The 18694-nt window shown below is 56.9% G+C and overlaps 6 protein-coding genes across 6 annotated transcripts; 2 read left to right on the top strand and 4 right to left on the bottom strand.

Moving 5' to 3' along the window:
- Positions 1-852: 852 nt before the first annotated feature.
- On the top strand, positions 853-3618 carry BDP81DRAFT_458847 (uncharacterized protein; the record flags this gene model as incomplete). Its single annotated transcript, XM_060593466.1, has 2 exons — positions 853-1920; positions 1978-3618. 2 exons carry the CDS (start codon positions 853-855, stop codon positions 3616-3618), a joined length of 2709 nt encoding a protein of 902 aa, XP_060447952.1.
- Positions 3619-4018: 400 nt separating this feature from the next.
- Positions 4019-6913, bottom strand: BDP81DRAFT_368917 (uncharacterized protein). The gene is made up of 4 exons (XM_060586575.1): positions 5958-6913; positions 5043-5888; positions 4801-4952; positions 4019-4659 (listed from the first exon to the last, which is right to left on the bottom strand). Exons 1-4 carry the CDS (start codon positions 6755-6757, stop codon positions 4172-4174), a joined length of 2286 nt encoding a protein of 761 aa, XP_060447951.1. The 5' UTR covers positions 6758-6913; the 3' UTR covers positions 4019-4171.
- A 702-nt stretch (positions 6914-7615) lies between these two features.
- Positions 7616-8581, top strand: BDP81DRAFT_313631 (mitochondrial carrier domain-containing protein; the record flags this gene model as incomplete). The annotated part of the gene is made up of 1 exon (XM_060583913.1): positions 7616-8581. One exon carries the CDS (start codon positions 7616-7618, stop codon positions 8579-8581), a length of 966 nt encoding a protein of 321 aa, XP_060447950.1.
- Positions 8582-9176: 595 nt separating this feature from the next.
- BDP81DRAFT_312880 (WD domain-containing protein) lies at positions 9177-12661 on the bottom strand (the record flags this gene model as incomplete). Its single annotated transcript, XM_060583845.1, has 6 exons — positions 9177-9395; positions 9446-10650; positions 10701-10911; positions 10961-12212; positions 12316-12400; positions 12628-12661. 6 exons carry the CDS (start codon positions 12659-12661, stop codon positions 9177-9179), a joined length of 3006 nt encoding a protein of 1001 aa, XP_060447949.1.
- A 1412-nt stretch (positions 12662-14073) lies between these two features.
- BDP81DRAFT_469482 (uncharacterized protein) lies at positions 14074-15136 on the bottom strand. Its single transcript, XM_060594524.1, has 2 exons — positions 14749-15136; positions 14074-14476 (listed from the first exon to the last, which is right to left on the bottom strand). The coding sequence occupies exons 1-2, from the start codon at positions 15038-15040 to the stop codon at positions 14367-14369; spliced, it is 402 nt and encodes a 133-aa protein (XP_060447948.1). The 5' UTR covers positions 15041-15136; the 3' UTR covers positions 14074-14366.
- An 805-nt stretch (positions 15137-15941) lies between these two features.
- BDP81DRAFT_420793 (ATP-dependent RNA helicase HAS1) lies at positions 15942-18449 on the bottom strand. The gene is made up of 3 exons (XM_060589876.1): positions 17696-18449; positions 16852-17657; positions 15942-16784 (listed from the first exon to the last, which is right to left on the bottom strand). The coding sequence occupies exons 1-3, from the start codon at positions 18201-18203 to the stop codon at positions 16275-16277; spliced, it is 1824 nt and encodes a 607-aa protein (XP_060447947.1). The 5' UTR covers positions 18204-18449; the 3' UTR covers positions 15942-16274.
- Between the last annotated feature and the right edge of the window lie 245 nt (positions 18450-18694).

Below are 18694 nucleotides of genomic sequence, written 5' to 3'. Positions count from 1 at the left end.
GTAGGTTGTTGGGGGTTCCCTCTATCTCTCTCTCTCTCTCTCTCTCTCTCTCTCTCTCTCTCTCTCTCTCTCTCTTTCTCTCTCTGTGTGTGTGTGTGTGTGTCTCTGCGAGGTTGTCTCAATCTCGGCTCCGACTCAACTCCCTACTAGTCTCTTTCTGTGAAGCCATTCCTGTCAATCCCATTCAACTCCCTCTCTTCTTCGTCCCTCTTCTGCGGTATCCGTAACTTTCCCCTCTATTCTCCCATCTCACCCCCTCCGGCTTGCCTCAATCAAGCGTGAACGCGCACTTCTCTTGTTTCCTCCTTCCTATTATCACACGTCTTACGACTGCGCGCGTGTTATTGTTGAACGTTGACAAGGTGCAATCATCTATTGACACGAGCGAGAGATACTCCACTCATACATTGTTTGATCAGTCAGCCAACAGCAACGGCATTACTCACGGAGAGGGTGCTGAAGCAAACGAAAGCCCCCGTCACCGAAACTGTTTGACTCCGTTTCTTGGCGTCCGTTCTACCCGTCGCCCACGACACTGCGCGTATCAGCCAAGTCCCCTTCACGATTCAGTCGCTGTCACTGTTTGGGCTGCCAGACTGCCAGACTGCCAGACTGCCACCGTCTACCCCGTCAGAGACCCTAGAGTGCCTGTCCAAGGGGCAAAGCTCAAACTTTAAGTGACCCGGCATTAAGAAACAGAACCGCAGGACGAGGGAACAACTCGTATACTCCAAAACGGTGTATCGGTATCCCAAAGCACAGACAGTTCAAGTCCAAGGGGACTCATCCTCACCCTGTCAGCCAACCAGAAACAAAAAGAAAGGGAGAAGGACTGAAATAGTAACCGCCGCCATGCCGGCCCCGTATTCCGACAACCTGTACTCCGCCGACGACTCCGACTTTGACGAGGTCCCGGACGACAGCCTCGACGCCCACCTATCGCCAACAGACGGATACTTCCAAAGCAGCACTTCATTGTCAGCCGGGGGAATATACCCTCCGCAGCAGCAAGAGTCTCATTTCCACAACAGCGAGGACAACGTCACTGACGCGACGACGTTCCCCACGTCCGCCGCCGTACCGCATGTGCCCAACGTCCTCGTCCAAGACCCGTCGCTGCTGCAGCGAGAGCAAGAAGAACAAGGCTCCTCGTCGTCAAAGAAGGACCGCGAGGCCAAGGAAGAGACAAGGCGGAACACATCCTTCCATCATCACCCCCACAACAACGACGCCGCCGTAGAAGCACAATCACGTCACTACTCCTCAACACATAGGAGGACCTCGTCATCCGTCTCGGCCGTCGACGACTTTTACGACGACGGAGCCTCCTCCACCGCCGCAGACAGCGAGGCGACGCCGTCACATACAACCTATACCTCCCATTCCCACTCCCACTCCCACTCCCACTCTCGCTCACACTCACACTCCCACGTCGCCCAGAGCTCGTCGTCTTATACGCCCTACTCGCCCTCCACCGACGCTCCACTGCGCACGCCCCAGACTCACTCGAGATACTCCTCCAACAACCCGGCCTCTCTGTTTCGCATCCCCAGCGAGGCACCACCCGCCTACACGCCATCGCCCACGTCCCCGCTCTCGTCATCACCCACAGAGTTTAGAAACTACCAAACCTTCAACACCATCGCGGGGACGACCAACAGCAACAACATCAACATGGGCGCACCCGAAGAAGAGAGGCGCCTGCTCGGCCGCGACCCCGAGAGCATGGGCGACGTGCCCTATGATGACCATGACGACGATGACCACGACCCTAGACCCTCGCCGTCATGGAGGGATAGAGCTCTTATAAAGTTCCCTTGGGCTTCCAGGCGGACGTTGAAGATGATGTTGCTTGGCGCCTTGGTCTTCTTCACCTTGACGGGATTCCTCAGCATGTTGGCCTCGACTGTAGTCAACTCGGTGCGTCTCAACCCCCAATCTACATCTACTATCTTGGCTGAAGCTAACATCTCCTAGCCATCTGGAAAGTCTCCTGCCAAGGAGCCTCCCCAGCAATATGACCCCGTCACCGGCCTGCCCATCAAAGACGGGTCCCCCGCGCCAAGTGATCCCCCCAAACCCGCCGAGCCAGGCCAACCCGTCCCTTGGCATCCCTCAAGCTCGTGCCTCCAAGCCGAGCACCGCTTCGAACCCAAATTCTTCGACCTCACCTTCGCCGCGGACAAGTCCATCAGCGTCCTACAAACCGTCGAAACCAACTCCCCCTCCCGCGGCTACCAGCCCCTGGTCTCGGGCGACCTTGTCGTCCGCCGCCAGCAGGCCGGCCGCCCGGGACCCTCGATCGAGTTCGAGGTCGTCTCCAACGACCCGGCCCTCGACGTCGCCGTCGAGTGGAACTCGGAGCAGCAGCTCCTCATCCACACCCCGCAGCGCGTCGAATGGACAGAGTCCCGCCGGCCCTGCATGACCGTCCGCGCGACCGTCTGGGTCCCCGAGGGCGCCTCCCTCCGCCACATGCTCCTCTGGGCCACGAACCTCGACGTCCGCGTCATCGATGACCTCTCCATCAACCTCGCAGACGGCCTCGAGATCGGCACGCTGTCCGGCGACGTCCACTCCCCCGTCCAGGTCCCCACCACGTACCGCCTCAACTCCCGCGACATCCTCGTAAAGACCATCTCGGGCGACATCATCGGCTCCTGGCCCCTCTACGACTCCCTCAAGATCAACTCGGAATCAGGCGACATCATCGCAAACGTCGCGCCCCAACAAGTCCTCGATTCCCGCCCCCGCCCGGCCGTCCTCGAAGTCGCCACCATCTCGGGCGACGTCACCGTCAAGGAACCCCTCGCCGCCGCCGCGGAAAGCAGCAAACCCGACACCGTCGTCCCGCCGCGCGACTACATCACCACCCTCGACACCAAATCAGGCTCCATCAAGGCCTGGGTCGCCTTCTCCTCCGCCGCCGTCGCAGAGAGCATCAGCGGCGACATCGCCGCCGAGTTCTTGCCCGTCTACAACGTCAGCCTCCTCCAGGCCGTCACGGAGCCCGAGCTGCACACAAAGACCAAGTCCGGCGACACCGCCGTGAAAATCCTCGATCCCATCTGGGTGGAGATCCTCGGCACCGAAGGCGCGTACGAGGGCGAGAAGCCGCGCGCGAACCCAGATGAACCGGTGGACATCCCGACGAACCCGCTGCCTATCCCCGAAAAGATCCCGCGCATGCCAGGCGTGCCCTTCACGCCCATCGGCGCCGGGCCGTGGAAGCGGATCCCGTTGCCCGGTGGTCGACACTTGGACGACGCCTGGCGTGTGGTGCGTCGCCACCCCCACGGCGACGCCATCACGGTGTCCTCCTCTCAGCAGGAGCGCGCCGCCGCAATCAAGGACCAACCGCCCATGCGCCACCTCAAGTCCTCGCACGGATCTGTCAGCGGGAGCATGGAGCTCAAGTACCCTGCCTCCTGGGAAGGCACCGTCGAAGCCGAGAGCATCAGCGGCAAGATTGACATCCGCGGGAAAGATGTCAGGATTGATAGCCGGACAAAGTGGCCCAAGGCCGTGCACGCTCACAAGGGCCAGGCGTGGAACTGTCAGGTGTCGTTGGGGAGTGTTTCTGGCGATGAGATTCTTATTATCGGGGAGGAGAGGTGAGCCAAACAAGCACAAACGGCTTTATGAGCATTTCCCTCTGGGTGATAGAAACGGTAGGTGTTGGTATAGATGCGTTCCATGTATGCGGGAAATACGTGGACGAACGATGGCGCGAATTTGCGTCATCTTTTGAAGGGAGCGAAAAGAGATGGAAGGGAAAAAAAAGGGCAAATTACCTTAATATCTGTCGTTACGATGGATGGATGGATGGATGGATGGATTTCAACGGCGTTTTCGGACGAGGAAAGCTCAGCAAAGATGACCTGAGCAATCTTTTACACATAACCCAATTGTATTGCACGCATTTTGGCAAATACCGACGAGGCGAAATCACGAACCTCGAATACTTTTTTTCCTTTTTATACTTGAAATATACACAAGAGCATCAACTTCATCAACACCTCTCATCCATCTCCGCTCTCACAGTGACTGGCAAATCATCTCCTTTGATATAATGAAGTATTACTACCCAAGGTCTAGGCAAACACAGGTAAATAAGGGGGGTATCTCGTGCTCATCAAGCAGACCTCAAACCAAAACTCGCTCTCCTCTCCTACTCCTCCTCCTCCTGCTTCTTCTTGTTCCGCACCACCACCGCCGTCATCATCCTCTTCCTCCTCCGAATCCCACTAATCCGCTTCCAAGCCCTCTCCTCCGCCGTGCCATCCGCCAAAACATGTCTCCGGAGCACCGCACCACCGACAAAGGCGCCGCTGCTCTGACTTCTACCACCGCTTCCACTTCCTCTGTCACTGCCACCGTCACTCCCACCGCCACGTCTCTGTGGCATACGACCCCAACCGCCGCCTCTACTCCCTCTACCCACCGTCTCGCGCTCAAATAAACCCATATCGACCTTGCGATACCGCACCTCATACTGAACCCACCTCTCCAGGCCAGGTAACCCGACGCCCAACGTCGGTAGGGCGAGCATCCTCAGCACCTCTTCGCCCGTCTGCTCGTCGCGGTTGACGGCGTAGAGCGCGGGGAGGGTATACCGCACTTTGCCCGGCGCGAAACGCTTCAGTATGCCCTCAAACTCTGCCCTGCGATCGGCGGCGCTCATCGTTGTATTGGTGCTGCTGCCACGCCCGCCAGTGACGCCAATCCCAGGGGCAGCTTGAATCTCTCCCTCCTCTTTACTCTCCTGCTGTTCCCTCTCTACGGCATCAGCAGCACCACCAGCCTCCCCCCCACCCCCAAGACCCTCCCGAAAAGCCTTGCCATGAATCGGCGCAAACGGCGCAATCCGGAAATACGCCTTCACCCGGCCCCTCACCCGGATCCAGAACCGCCCGTCCCAGAGCTTGAACCGCCGCCACGCGTACCACCGCCTCGTCTCGCGGAACTTTGGCTGCGGGAGCGGCATGCGGTCCAGCAGCGCGAGCCGCTCGCGCGACATGTACTCGGCGTCCTCGGCGCACTCCCACTGCGTGGGCGGGAAGGTCGGGTGGCGGTGCTTGTCGCTAATGTTGGAGGTCGTCGTGTAGGTCGTTTGCGGGTGCGGGTGCAGGGAGGGGTAGGGTTCGCGGACGAGGTACCATTTTGAGGGGGCGAGGGGGAGGAAGAGGACGGAGGCCTGGTTGAAGGCCTTGGGCGGTGCCATTGGGACTGAGGCGGAGGAAGATGGAGAGTCTTCTACGAGGGTGGGGAAGAGTTTGGCGACAATGTTTTGGAGGGATGTATGCTGCGGCGGGTTCCGATCGGGGGAGACGAAGGCGACGAGTCTCTTTACGACAAACCCCGCGACGGCCCTCCGGTGCGCGAGCCGCAGCTCCCTCCTCACGCCGTCGTTGACTGACTTCCTCCCCCTCCCGCGCCCTTGTCCCGGGCCGGGACCAAAGACACCCAGCTCAGGAAGCCGAACAACAAGCGTCCCGACATTCGGCTCAAACTCCGCGATAACCTGCCTCTTGATCCACCTCTCAGCCTCCCGCTCCAGACCCCTCAGCTTCGCCCCGCACCGCGCCGACATCCTCAGCACATTCTCTTTCCGCAGCGCCGCGGGCAAATTGTGATTCCGCACCATGTGCCGCACCGCGTTCCTCGTGGTCAGCGTCACGTCCTTATTCGTCGCGTCCTCGAACCAGCGCACGTTATTCGCCTCACACGTCGCAATCAGCCGGTCCTTGCTGAACTCGAGCAACGGGCGATAAATCATCACCCCAGCCTCCTCGGTGCGAATCCTCGTCATATTCCTTGCCGCCGCCGCGGCCCTCGCCTTCGCAGACGCAGAACTCGCCGCCGAGAACAGCCAATCGCTCCCAGAGCTGTCATCTTCGCCGCCGCCGCCGACATAGGGTCCCTCATGCCACCCCGTCTGCAACCCCGCCCTCAACTCGGCACCGTACAACTCCAAATCCAGCTCCGAGACGAGCTGCCGCCGCATGTGCCTCCAATCCCTCTTCGGCGGGCGGAAGCTGATCTGCGGGATCCGCATCATTTGGTCGTCGACGTGGCCGCTCTCGTAGACGCCGTGCATGTCGTAGCACTCTGGTATATTCCCGGCTTTGAGCATCCCTCTTAGCCCGCGGCTTCCGTGGCCGGCGAGTAACCTCATCAGCACGGTCTCGTACTGATCATCCTGGTGGTGCGCGAGGAAGATACTCTCGACGTGCATCGCGAGACACAGCGTTCCGAGCCGGCGGTACCGCACCCTCCTCGCGAGACTCTCGACATTGGGTAACAGATTCGGATCGCCCGTCACGCCCTCAGCCTTCCAATTAACCGCCTCCGACTGCGGCCTAATATGTTTGAAATTCCGCAACTCCTTCACGACAGCGAGTGCTTCCTCGCGGGATCCCTCGCGCAGGCCGTGGTCAATGACATAGGCCGATATTTTCGCGAGCGGGTTATCGACGACGCGCATGAGGGGGTTGATCTCGCGCAGCTGGTTAAAGAGGTAGGCTAGAGCCATGGAGTCGACGCCGCCTGACACAGCGAGGCCGATGCGGCGCGGCTGGGCGGTTCGGGCGTGGGGGAAGCGCGGCGGGGTGGCGGCGCGGATGGCGTCGAAGAATTCGAGAAAGGTTATGGGTTTCGGGACCGGGTGGAGGAAGAGGTGGTGGGCTGCGGCCGCTGCCGCTGTTGCTGTTGCGGTCGCCGCTGCGGTCGCGATCGGGGGGTTGGTGAAGGCCATTCCATCGTGCGGTGGTCCTCGCCCCTTTGTTCTTTCGTATGTGTAGTCTCAACTGCTTTGTTCAGTGGAGTGTCGTTGAGCTGCACGAAGCTATCGTGGGTTTCGTCTCAGAAGATATTTGCAATTGACGAATCAACGGTTGGCAGTCTCCAACGTGACGGCCGGCGCGATGGAAGACAAAAAAAGATGGAGCTTTCATCCGACCAAATCCCCCACCACCGGAACCTCAGAACTCGGGCTCTTCGGAGGAAAGATTTCCCAAGCGGAGGTGAACACTGGACCTCTAGGTACTAGGTAAGCACGGTAAGGTAAATGCCGATAAGATAAGAGAGCTCCCCCCGGGCCCCGCGCTCGCTGATAACCCACCTCACCGAGCGGCGAGAGACCTCGGAGGGTCGGAGCTCTAGCGCAAAGACCCTGGCCGTTCTTTTTTTTTCCTCGTCGCGTTACGTACAGGGACCGATTGAGCTCCGATATCTAATACCTCACAATACCAATCTCACCTCCTCCGTCATTGACACTTCAAGTGCTCTTCTCTCCCTCTTATTTGCGCAGATGCACTCTCCGTCGTCGTATCATTGGGCCCTTCTCTCTTTCGGCCTTTCATTCCTTTGCTGATACAGGTCAATTGACTTTCGTCTCGCTGCCCTCAATTTACATCCATCCTCCTAATCGTCGGCGCAATCCCGAGCACGCGACACAACATCTCGACCTCCACGAAGCCACCACGACCACCACCGCCACCACCCGATCCATACCCAATCGAAGGCACCCAGAAAGAAACGAAGAAGCAAACTCCCCACGAATCAACCTCACCACACAAAAACACCTCCCATAAAACCCACTACAACCGCAACAATGTCCACCACCAACAACCCCCCCTCCTTCACAACAGCCCTCCTAGCAGGCGGAATCGCAGGCACAACAGTAGACCTAACCCTCTTCCCCCTCGACACCCTCAAAACCCGCCTCCAATCCTCCGCAGGCTTCTTCCCCTCAGGCGGCTTCACCGGAATCTACCGCGGCATCGGCTCCGCCGTCGTCGGCTCAGCACCCGGCGCCGCCTTCTTCTTCTGCACCTACGAGGGTTCCAAATCCTTTATAAACTCCCGGCTCCTCGCCCTCTCCGGCTCCTCTTCTTCTTCCTCTGCTTCAGGCTCATCATCATCACCAAAACCAGCCTGGATCGACCCAGCAACCCACATGCTCGCCGCCTCCCTAGGCGAAATCGCCGCCTGCGCAATCCGCGTCCCCACCGAAGTCGTAAAACAGCGCGCCCAAGCAGGCCAGCACGGCGGCTCCTCCCTCCTCGCCTTCCGCTCCATCCTCTCCCAATACTCCTCCCCGGGCGGCGGCGCATCCGCCGTCTGGCGCGAGCTCTACCGCGGCTGGTCCATCACCGTCCTCCGCGAGGTCCCCTTCACCATAATCCAGTTCCCCCTCTGGGAACGCCTCAAGCGCTGGGGCCGCGAGCGCAAACAGGCCAAAAACTACAAACTCGACATTGACCCGCAGACCGGCGCCAACACGCAGAAACAGACAGAATACGAGGTCAGCGCCGTCGAGAGCGCGCTGTACGGTAGCGTTGCCGGTGCCGCGGCCGCGGGTATCACGACGCCGCTTGACGTCCTCAAGACAAGGGTGATGCTGAGCCAGCAAAAGGAGAAGATTGGTGATATTTTGCGTACGATTTACAAGGAGCACGGCATCCGGCCCTTCTTTGCGGGTATCGGGCCGAGGGTCATGTGGATCAGCATCGGGGGATCCATTTTCCTCGGCAGTTATCAGTTTGCGTCAAATACATTGACCGGCGCCGTGATATAATAATCTTTCTTACGAGTGCTTGGGGGGTGTGATGGGGCACGAATATGCATAGAGGCGCAACGTACAACGCGCTGGATAGACGGCGAACCGGCCATGTGAAAAGGGGAAGAAAAATCTAGATTGGAGGGTCCTCAACTTGCCCTCCCGCTGTATAAACATACGCTCGAGTACGCAGCCAGAAGGGCTGCCTGCACTTGACAACTTTTCCGCTATGTACATTACTGAAAAACGCCATTATACCCGTACTGACTCAAGGTCGCAGGCCCTTTGACTCATGTCGTATAGCAATGTTCAACTCTCGTGATGACGAAATTGCCCACTTGTACTTTGTGGTCCGCGAGCCACCTCGATGCCAATGGCACTCCCTGGTTGGCCGCACCCTGTCCACCACTCGAGACTATCGCGAAGCTGAGACAGCCGTAGATGATCCCCACGACCGTGGCGGAGTGAGGTCAGATGTCGCACGTTTCATGTACTGCTCTTGGTCGGCTTTCTTTACCACCTCCATGGTTTTGAAGCTCTGCAGCTGTGCCTTTGGCAAGCTCACCTCAAGGTGCGGTCTCCCTTGCCACCAGCCCGCCAGTCGAGACAGAGACTATCCTGTCGTTGGAGGCGTTGCGGTGCCTGTCGATGGTGCATGGTCAGATTCCGCTGCTGCCGGTGGTGCTGCTGCAGGCTCGGATTCCGCCTTGGGAGCCTCCTTGATCTCTTTGATTTCCTTGCGCCCATTTGCCTTGTAGTACAGCTGAACGTCGTTGCCACCCTTCCAGATGTGGGCTCGTAGAGTTGCAAGGGTCATTGTGATGGGTAGTAGCTAAGCCGAGTTAGCAGAGATCGAGCAAGGCACAAGCATAAAACACTAACCTGTTCGTTACAGTACAACTCCAAGTACTCGTGAGGCAAGAGAGCATCCGGCTCCGGAGCCTCCTGCTGGGGATCGATGCGCTCCGCAACGTAGGCCAAGATCTTCTTGACTCGTAGCATTCTGTTGGCGTTGAGACGGTTGTTGCCATCTGTTGTTGCAATGTCGGGCAAACTATTCTGCCATGGCTGAAGGACGAACGAGACCTTAACAGGCTCCTTGATAGGGATCTGATTCTGGAGCAGCACCTCGCCCAACCACATTGGACCGCACTGCTCAATGATATCCGCACCCTGGCCGACCGTCTCAACAGTGCCTTGGTATATGTTGGCACTTCCACCAGTCGTTTCTTCCTGAAGGACAACCTTTGTGCCAGGAGGCAGTTTCAGCACCGGAGTGTCGTTTGCCAAGCTTGGTGTAACCTTTGTCTCGATGAGCTTCTCAGGATTCTCGGTCAGCGACTTGTCGTAGTCATTTCGAATCTTTTGAATGGCGCCCAGGAAACTGTCGTCGACTTCCTTCTCGTGCGTCGATGATGCCTCGGACTCTTCAGCCTTTTCGTCCACCACAGCTGGCTTCTCTGGGGCAGTAGTCGAGGCCGACCGTCCACTCTTCTTGCTGCCAAAAGACATACCCATGCCCATACGGAACTTCTTGCCAAATGCCGTGCTGGGTGACTTTCCATTGGTTGCATCCTTCTCCTTGTCTTTTTCCTTGTCCTTCTCCTTGTCTTTGCTCGTGTCTGCGGGTGTCTTGGCATCGGGAGCCGCTGTTTGCTCGGCAGGCGTCGCTGGTGCTGCGGTAGGCTTCGAAGCTCCTTCAATCGGTCCAATAGCGCTTGTGAAATAGTCTTCCCGCTCAGTTGATGGCCGGCTGAACTGAGACGACTTGTTGTCAAGGGGACTGGATGGTGTGGCTGCTCCTTCTGGGACGTCGTGAAGCCGGCCAGCTCCCGGCGTGGCGAGGCCGATAGCCATGCCAGGCGTCATGGGGTAATGAGAGCCATTCGCACGTGGTGTCGTTCCCGAACTCTCATCCCAAGCGTTATCGGTAGGCATCGCTATTGACGAAGGTGGGTTCGCGCGGCTTGCTTGTAGCCTCCGCTCTACAGCTTCGTTGAGTGTGGCACGGTACGCTTCATCTCGCTTGATTTCCTCATCGATCAAGCCAGCAAATAGGTAGCGAAGAATCCACTTGCCAAGGTTGACTGTAAGCCTGGTTAGCATGTGATCGTTCTCAGGTTTGCGAGCTTCTCACTTCTCTGGTCCTCCCGGAACTCGACCGGCTCCTCCAACTCCAGATCGTCCGCGTACATCTCTGCATCGAAGCAATTGAACGGCTCCAGAACCACAGTCAGACTTCCAGAGCTGATGTCGATGGAGCACCACGGGGCTACTGCTTCGGTCGTGTTGACTTCTATCTCAACATCTTCCAGATGCTTCTTCGCAAACTTTTGGATTGGTTTGCACTGCGAGAGTCAGTGATTCATCCTCGAGTCAAACATAGGGCCAACATACCTTGATGAGATCCCACATGAGAACGTCACCAGCCGTGTCTAGCGTCAGGACTCTTCTCCTGTCGTTCAAGAGCCTGTGCTTCACCAACCCAAACTGGCCTTCAATGGTCTCCTCCGGGTTCTGGTTGATGGGCTCGGTCCCATGCGGTACATGATTCCCAACCGCCGGTGGAGATTCCGGGCCAGGATTGACTTGGACTGGGAATGTCGCCGTGTTGGAGATACGCAAGATCGATCTCGGTGAGATTTCCTTCTTTGGCGAGTTCGCAGGCGGAGGACTCGAGGGCTGTCTAGTTCTCGAAGCCGTGGATGCTGCGCGCTGGCGTTGGAATGCCTCGGGAAGCTGTAAGTCAGGGCCTGTATCGACATTGGACCAACGGTTGATTGACGAAGTGTTGGTTGCCGTCCAGATGTAGTCGCCTGCCGCCACAACCTTGCTGATCGAATGAGACTCGTGGGCGACGGCAACAGAAATTCCGTCGTCGAGGTCTTCGAGATTTCCGCGGACGTCCGTCTTTACAACGAAACCGGACCTGTCACTGCTGTAGAAGGTACCCAGCTCAGGATCGTCCGAGAAGAGCGACCAGACGCTGTCTTCGTGCATGGTGAACGTGTACATACAACGTCCAGCCGTGACACTCCAGAGCTTGATCGTGTGATCGGAACTGGCCGTAAGCACCTTGTCACCGGCCTCGTTGAGCAGGACGCCGCGCACGTTATCCGTGTGGCCGACGAACTTTGTCACCCTCTTGCCGGAACGAGGATCCCATAAGCGCACAACCGACTCGGGACCGCCGTTGGCCATGATGCTGTGGCCGACGCTCAGGGCGTAAATAGAGCCCTTCTCCGCAACCTCGTCGCCCTGGGTGTCAATCTCGAGAGTCTTGCCTCCTCCGTTCAAGTCCCACAGGTATATCTTGCGATCGAAGCCACCCGAGGCAACCCAGTTGACGGAGCCGCCAGGGGGCGTGGCAACGCACTTGACATAGTCGGCGTGTCCTCCAATGGTCGCGGCGATATCGTTCGTTTCGGAGTGTGGGCGCCAGACCTTGACAGTCAGGTCGTTGGAGGCGGTGACGACGGCGGAGTTGTTGTTGGCGAGGACAATGTCGTTGATCCATGCCATGTGCGCCTGGGTCTGGGAGCGGAAGGCGGTCTTGGTCTTGGTCTCGGGGGGTGGTGCGCTGCCGCCGGTCTGGAGGTTGAGGTTGAGGTCCCATGCGCAAATGTAGCCATCGCGGGCTCCCGAGTATCTGTTTGCGAGCGGAGCAGTGTCAGCGGATAGCGGCACAGGGAGGAGGAGCAGGAGGAGCAGGAGGAGGGGCTGCGGTTCGCTTCGCGGTCTCGGGATCTTACAGGATGCCATTGTCCTTGTCGACGGCGAGGCCATTGACGCCTAGTCTGTGGCCGCCGCCTTGCGAACCAGCTGGGAGCTCGAGGACTGTTTGACCATGTGTGATTAGCAAGCGAGGCCATTGTCAGTTCGAGGAACGCTGCAGACAGATCCGAGTCTCGCGATGAAGGTCAAGACCCGAGGTGCTCGTCCCGGCGGACGTGCGGGGTTGCGGTCGTCCGGCCTCAGCCAACATGCGACGGGAGCGCAGCGGCACACGAGCACCAACAGCAAGCAGAGCGGCACGGACAGAAGATGCACACGACCAGACATACCATAGCTGACCCTCTGGCGCGCCTTCTTGGCCATTTTCGAGCAGTAGCGCGGGGGAGGTTCGATTACGGATTACGCATGCAAAAAGGACGAAACAATGCAATGGGGGAAGGACGATGCGATGCTATGAAGGGAAGGATATGCGAACAGTCGGGTATGTGAGCTCGCTCGGGTGGTGATGCTGTGAGGATGTATCCGTGATGGTGGTGGTGGTGGGAGTAGTGAGGTAGGTAGGTAGTATTAATTGGCTGCGGCTGGAGTTATGGGGGGGCGCACGGAGATAGGTAGAAACGTGGGTTGCGAGGTGAGGTGCCTGCCCAGGTATGATGTATTGGTGGATTGCGACGGGGCCAAGCGGGGAGGACCTGAGCCAGGAAGATGGGGGTGAGAAACGGATACCATTAGGTTGACCAAGGATGGCAATGGGAATGGGCTCAGCGAATGCTACGAGGCTTAAAGGCGCATTCGTCTGTCTTCCCTGGGCTGTAAGAGGCAAAAGGTGGGAGTGCGCGTCGTTGGTGTCTGCAATCTGCAACCGCATCTGCACCTGTTCCTGTTGGTGTTGGCGCAATCCAACTTGTTGGAAGGATTGGAACCCATCACTGTCACCTGAGGCCGGGGTACTTGCTCTTCGTGGGTGCGAGGTGCATGGGCAAGGAGCGAGGTAGGTGGATAAGGGGGGGGCAGTCAGGGTACCTCTATTCGTACCACTTCAAGCTGTGAGAGGTATTCATGTTCAGTCAGAGCATCAGAGGTGAAGCAATTGAGTTTGGCTGGCACCGTCACACTCGCTTTCTTGGACCACTGATATTGTTTTGCCCATCTTATGATTGTATCGATCTGCGCATGAATGGACAAACGGGATGAACATGCTGTTGATCTGTCTGGTGGTTGGCGTTCCTCTTCAAAAGTCTGACTGAATCCTGCGTTATGCATCATCTACCTAGGTAACCTGCCCGGTAGCATTAAACAGACCATCCGTACGAAGTACCCAGGTACCTCTGGTAGGCGTGGAAGTGGTACGTAGACCGGGATCCAGAACAAATCTGACAGACGCCAGACGATCCAAGTAGCACATGGCTCTCCAATTAGCGCCCAAAGTGTCATGTGTCGTTTCTGTAGTACGACGGCGGCAGAAGACCCCTCTTTTGGTCCAGCTCTAATGTCAGCTCTGAAGAAGAACCAAATACAGCCAATGAAGCACAGCCGTCAATTGCAGACCAACTGTCCCATTTATCAGGAACTTGTCTGAAATCTAGAACTCAGAGGCTGGCGCATTCTTCAAGTTCAAGCCACCGACCCTGAACCGCCAGAATGCCAACCCCGTAAAAAGCATGGACCCGCCGATCCCCCTCCCCTCGGTGCTCTTTCCCCCACAGTCCCTGCCCGGCGCCAATTCGCTGAACCTTCCCCCTCTGCCCCACGCGTCCGTCACCCGTGTCACTTCGGCGCCGGCCTCCACCATCAACATCACGAACATCCCTCGCCATCATCACCAACTTGCTCTCTTCATCAACATCCACGTGAATCATAAACCTTATCTCATCGAGACCAGAAAATCTCATTCATCGTCGTAATTCATGGTTTAATCTGGGGGTATCATTCCTAAAGTCCATCCCAACGGCCAAAAACAAGTCCCTGCTTTCCCTAGTGACACCTTTATAAACCCCTCCTCCGAACTCAATGCCATTCCTGCCCCCAAGCGGATGAAGCTGTAGAGGTGAAAGCTGATTCATAACCCTCAATCCTCCAGATCCATCCGCTTGGTGGCAGCAACAAGGGTCTCCAACCCCATGATGCTGTCCCTCACTCCCGCCGCCGTATCGGCACCACCCGCCTTGCGCTGAGCATCTGTATCACCGGCCTTGGTCAGTCATCATCTCCTAGCGTGTACGCCGCACGGTATATAATCACTGGGGAGGATAGTAAACAACGGGGATTCTCTGAGGGAATGTAGTATGGCATATACTCTTTGAGATAAAAGCTCTCCATAAGGCAAATGTCCTCTATATGAAGAGTACTAGGCAAAGCCAAATTACCGAACAAGAAGCCCAACAGACATTGAAGAAAAGAAGGAAAAAACTCAAAAAGGAGATAGGATTATAGAAAAACTCAAAACTCACCCTTCGCTTCAACAGCCCGCTTCTCCCTCTCCTCCCTCTTACAAGCAATACAGAGCCCATTCACCGGGCGCGTAGCATACCGCCCACGACCCTTACACTCCCGGAGGGGAATGTCAAAGGGCTCCCGCTCGGGCAAGTGGACATGTCTGTTGAGAGTGAGCTCGGCGTGGAGGGTCCGATAGGTGCCGAAGCGTGTGGTGCTGTCGCCGGTGCGGACGCGGACGCACTCCATCATGTTCTGGTACTGCTTGTGCATGCAGGCGGTATGGAGGGTGTAGGTGTAGGTGCACATCTTTGTCTTTGGTGCCGTTATTGACTTGGAGTTGTTCCTTTGTGGGTTGTGAGATTTGGGCTGATTGGTGTGAAGTTATCGTGAGTTGGATCGCAGACTGGTCGATGAGGTGAAGGTGTAATAGATATCGAGTGAATGCTTTGCAGCACCCTGATCGTCGAGACTTTGTTTTTGATATTGCCTCTGGTTCGGATGTCTTATAGACGCAGTCGTAGCCAATGAACGGGCACAATAAGATCCAAATGGGTGTGGATTGAAGTGAACTTCTCGATGCCCTCGTTTGCTGGGTACAGAGAGAAATCTCGGCCGCCTCTGGACTGCTCGAACGATGATATGAATCTTTATTCGAAAGCTGTCTTTCTTTTCGATATTGAAATCAAAGAATAGGTAGAAGGTGAGTTCGTCGATTCGTTTGTCACTGGTTGGGAAGGCGAAGCTTGTATGCGACCTGCCGTCGATGTCCCTTCAATCTTCAAAAAAAGACGACTTCTTGCTAGTGTATAAATGAAGTAGAAAGAGAAGTCGAGCATTGGTTGAGGGAAGGAAAAAAGCTTGAAAAAAAAACCCTTGAGAAAGGAAAGAGCGCTGGATGGGTTGGTGATGTGGTTGAGTGAGCTCTCGTCCAGGTGATGTAGATGTTGATATTTGAGTGGTGTAGAAGCGAGTGAATGAGGCAGGAGCAGTCTGGTCTGAGGTCCATGGCTGATTTAGGAGAAAAGATTCAGGAGAGCATTCTGGTCAGCTCTTCCGTATATTCGCCATTGAATAAATCCTGGGTTTCCTGGCCACGACCCTCTGACCGACGGGCTCGGTGTAGTAAACCAGCCTCGCCTCGAACTTGCTAGCCTTGAATGAAAGATAAAGGCTTCTTGTCTTCTCGGGAGGCATCGAGGCCAGACTATCCTTTGAATGTCTCCGTCTCCTTCACTTGGACTGAAAACAAGTCGAGGATCGAGAGTGAAAGGCGAGGCTCTTTCTTCCCTTGTGAGAGACAATTGGACCGTTCATACACCATCACATATCATAAAGCAAGACCAAGATTCTAGAATGAAAAAAAGCCAGTCCCAAATTACCATTTTTTGAACCATCATAATGTTTTGATGACGCGACGCCGTGCTGACCAAAATCTATTCTCACAGGAACCATGCCATCTCAGCAATAACAAGAACCTCTCCCTCTTCCTCCCTTTTTTCTCATCATCATCCACTGAACTCCCCCCTCAAAATCACCCCTTTTACCGCTTCTTATAAAACCCACCAGTACCACTCTGCTGGTTCCTAGGCTGACTTCCATACGCCCTCCTACCCTGCGTCTTCTTATCCCGACTCATGCTCGCGCCCACGGTAATATCCACCCGCGGCGGCGTCGAGAACCCAAAGCTCTTGGCCACTTTAGCGAGGTCCAGCTTATTCACGTCAAAGACAGTCCGCAGCGAGTGCGACGCGTACGCGTGCAGGTACGAACGGTAGCCGTCCTTTGCGCTCTTGTTGAGGTAGTAGTTCTGGTTGATGAGCTTCTCGAGCAGGGACTGGATGTTGGCGACCTTGTTGGCGGGGAAATCGAACTCGACGACGGGGACGCGCGCTTCCTTCAGGTGCGTGAGGAAGCCGACCTCGCTGGGCTGGAGGAACATGAGGGAGCGGCCCTTGCTGTTGGAGCCGCGGGCGGTTCGGCCGACGCGGTGGATGTAGTCGCGCGGGTCGTCTGGGGGGTCAACCTGGACGATCCAGTCTACGGCGGGGATCTAAGGGGGCGGCTCTGTCAGTAAACTATTCCATCTACAAGTTTGTTTGGAGACGATTGTGACTTACATCCAAACCACGAGCGGCAACGTCGGTGCAGATGAGCGTACCCTGCTTCGCATTGCAAAACTCGAAAAACGTATTCGTACGCTTCTGCTGCTTCTGCTTGCCGTGCAGATCCAGCACCGGCAAATCGATATAGTTGAGCAGCTCGGCATGGTACTTGACCGAGTTACAACTGCTGAAGAAGACAATCACCTTCTTCTTGAGGTTGCGCTTCAGGAACGAGAAGAGCAGCAGAAACCGCTTATCCGCATCGCAGAGGACGTACCCCTGCTCCAGGTTCGCAACAGTGCTGTGCTCCTGCTTCTCATCGACGTTCACGTACAACGGTCCCGGGCGCAGTGAGATGCGCGCCAGGTCCTCGACCTTGGTCGTCTGCGTCGCGGAGAAGAGCATCGTCTGGCGGTCATTCTTGGGCAGGATTTTGACGATTTGCCTCATCTCGTCCTCGAAACCGATTTCCAATATCCGGTCGGCCTCGTCGATGATGAGGGACTTCAAGTTCTTGAAGACGAAGGGGGTGTTTTGCAGGTGATCCAGCAGACGGCCGGGCGTGGCAATCAACAGGTTGACGCCCTTTTGCAACTTGTCTGCTTCAGCGCGACGGTTCGCGCCGCCGATGACGATGCCATACGTCTGCGAGTGGTGCGCCATCAACTCCCGCGCCACACCAAAGATCTGCAGCGCCAGCTCGCGGGTAGGCGAGACGACGATGACGCCCGTGCCGTTGCGCGGCTTGAAGCGCAGGGCGCTGAGCATCTCGACGGCGGGGATCAAGAACGCGAGCGTCTTTCCTGAACCCGTCTTGGCTGCTCCCAAGACGTCCTTGCCGCTCAGCAGGGGGGGATACCCCGCCTCTGGATCTCCGTCATCTTGGTGAAGCCCATGTCGCCAATGGCCCTCATTGTCTTTTCGGAGAGGTTGAGCTCGGAGAAGTCGTGGGCCTCGGCGCCCGCGACGGGCGGGAGGGAGAGTTGCTGCGCGTTGGGGATGTCGTCGCCGTCGGCTGTTTCCTTTGCGGGTGCTGAGACGTCTTCGTCGAGGTCGGAGCCGTTGCCCTCGTCGTTGTCGTCTTGTGCGTTGTCGGTCTTGAAGTTGGCGGCGGCCGTCTCCTCCTCGTTCTCGACATCTTCGGCGTCGCTGCCGGATACGGCTTCGACCTCCTCCTCTTCCTCCTCGTCGGATTCCGGCTCGGGCTCGGGCTGCTTGCTGCGCTTCACCTTCTTGGACTTCTTCGCGGGGGCCTCAGCGGTCGTCGTGGCAGCGGGGACCTCAGCCTCGGCGGCTCGCTTTTTGCTGGAGACCTTTACGCCATTGGAGTCGCGCGACTTTCTCTTCTTGCTCGTGGCGGCGTCCATTTTGTGTGGTTTTGTGGCGGTTTTTTGCAATGCGAAAATTGCGTTGTAGAAAACCGTGCAGTGTAGGCGGCTGGAGTGAACTTCTCTCTGCAGCTGGCTCTATGAGCGTCGACCCTCTCCCGCCTGGGAATTTTTTTTTCTTATCGGTCTGAAAAGTCTGGGCTGATAACGGAGGTGGTTAATCCACCCCGAACGGAATGTGGTGCGGGGCAAAAGGTACGTACCTAATGCTGATGGTGGGATTGGTGCACGTAGGCGTCCCGGTCTTTTATGCCCACAGAGCAGAGTCTGGAATCAGATTCAAGCTTTTCATGTTGTGCTCGAGGCCATCACGGTAGAAGCCACCTCGAACGATAGTTTCGTGCCTATGACTCACATGAAAATCAGGTCAGGTTCCTTCGATGACAAGATGCTTGGACGTTCCATAGGCCATGATTCCCAGCAAGGTCGCTGCAAGCGTAGACATCACCGAGTAACTGTTTGATTCATAG

This window comes from Colletotrichum phormii (genome assembly GCF_030913505.1).
Source record: "Colletotrichum phormii strain CBS 102054 chromosome Unknown BDP81scaffold_5, whole genome shotgun sequence".
Taxonomy (NCBI): domain Eukaryota; kingdom Fungi; phylum Ascomycota; class Sordariomycetes; order Glomerellales; family Glomerellaceae; genus Colletotrichum; species Colletotrichum phormii.
The sequence above is the reverse complement of the archived record's forward strand: the minus strand, read 5'-3'. Positions and strand labels throughout refer to the sequence as shown.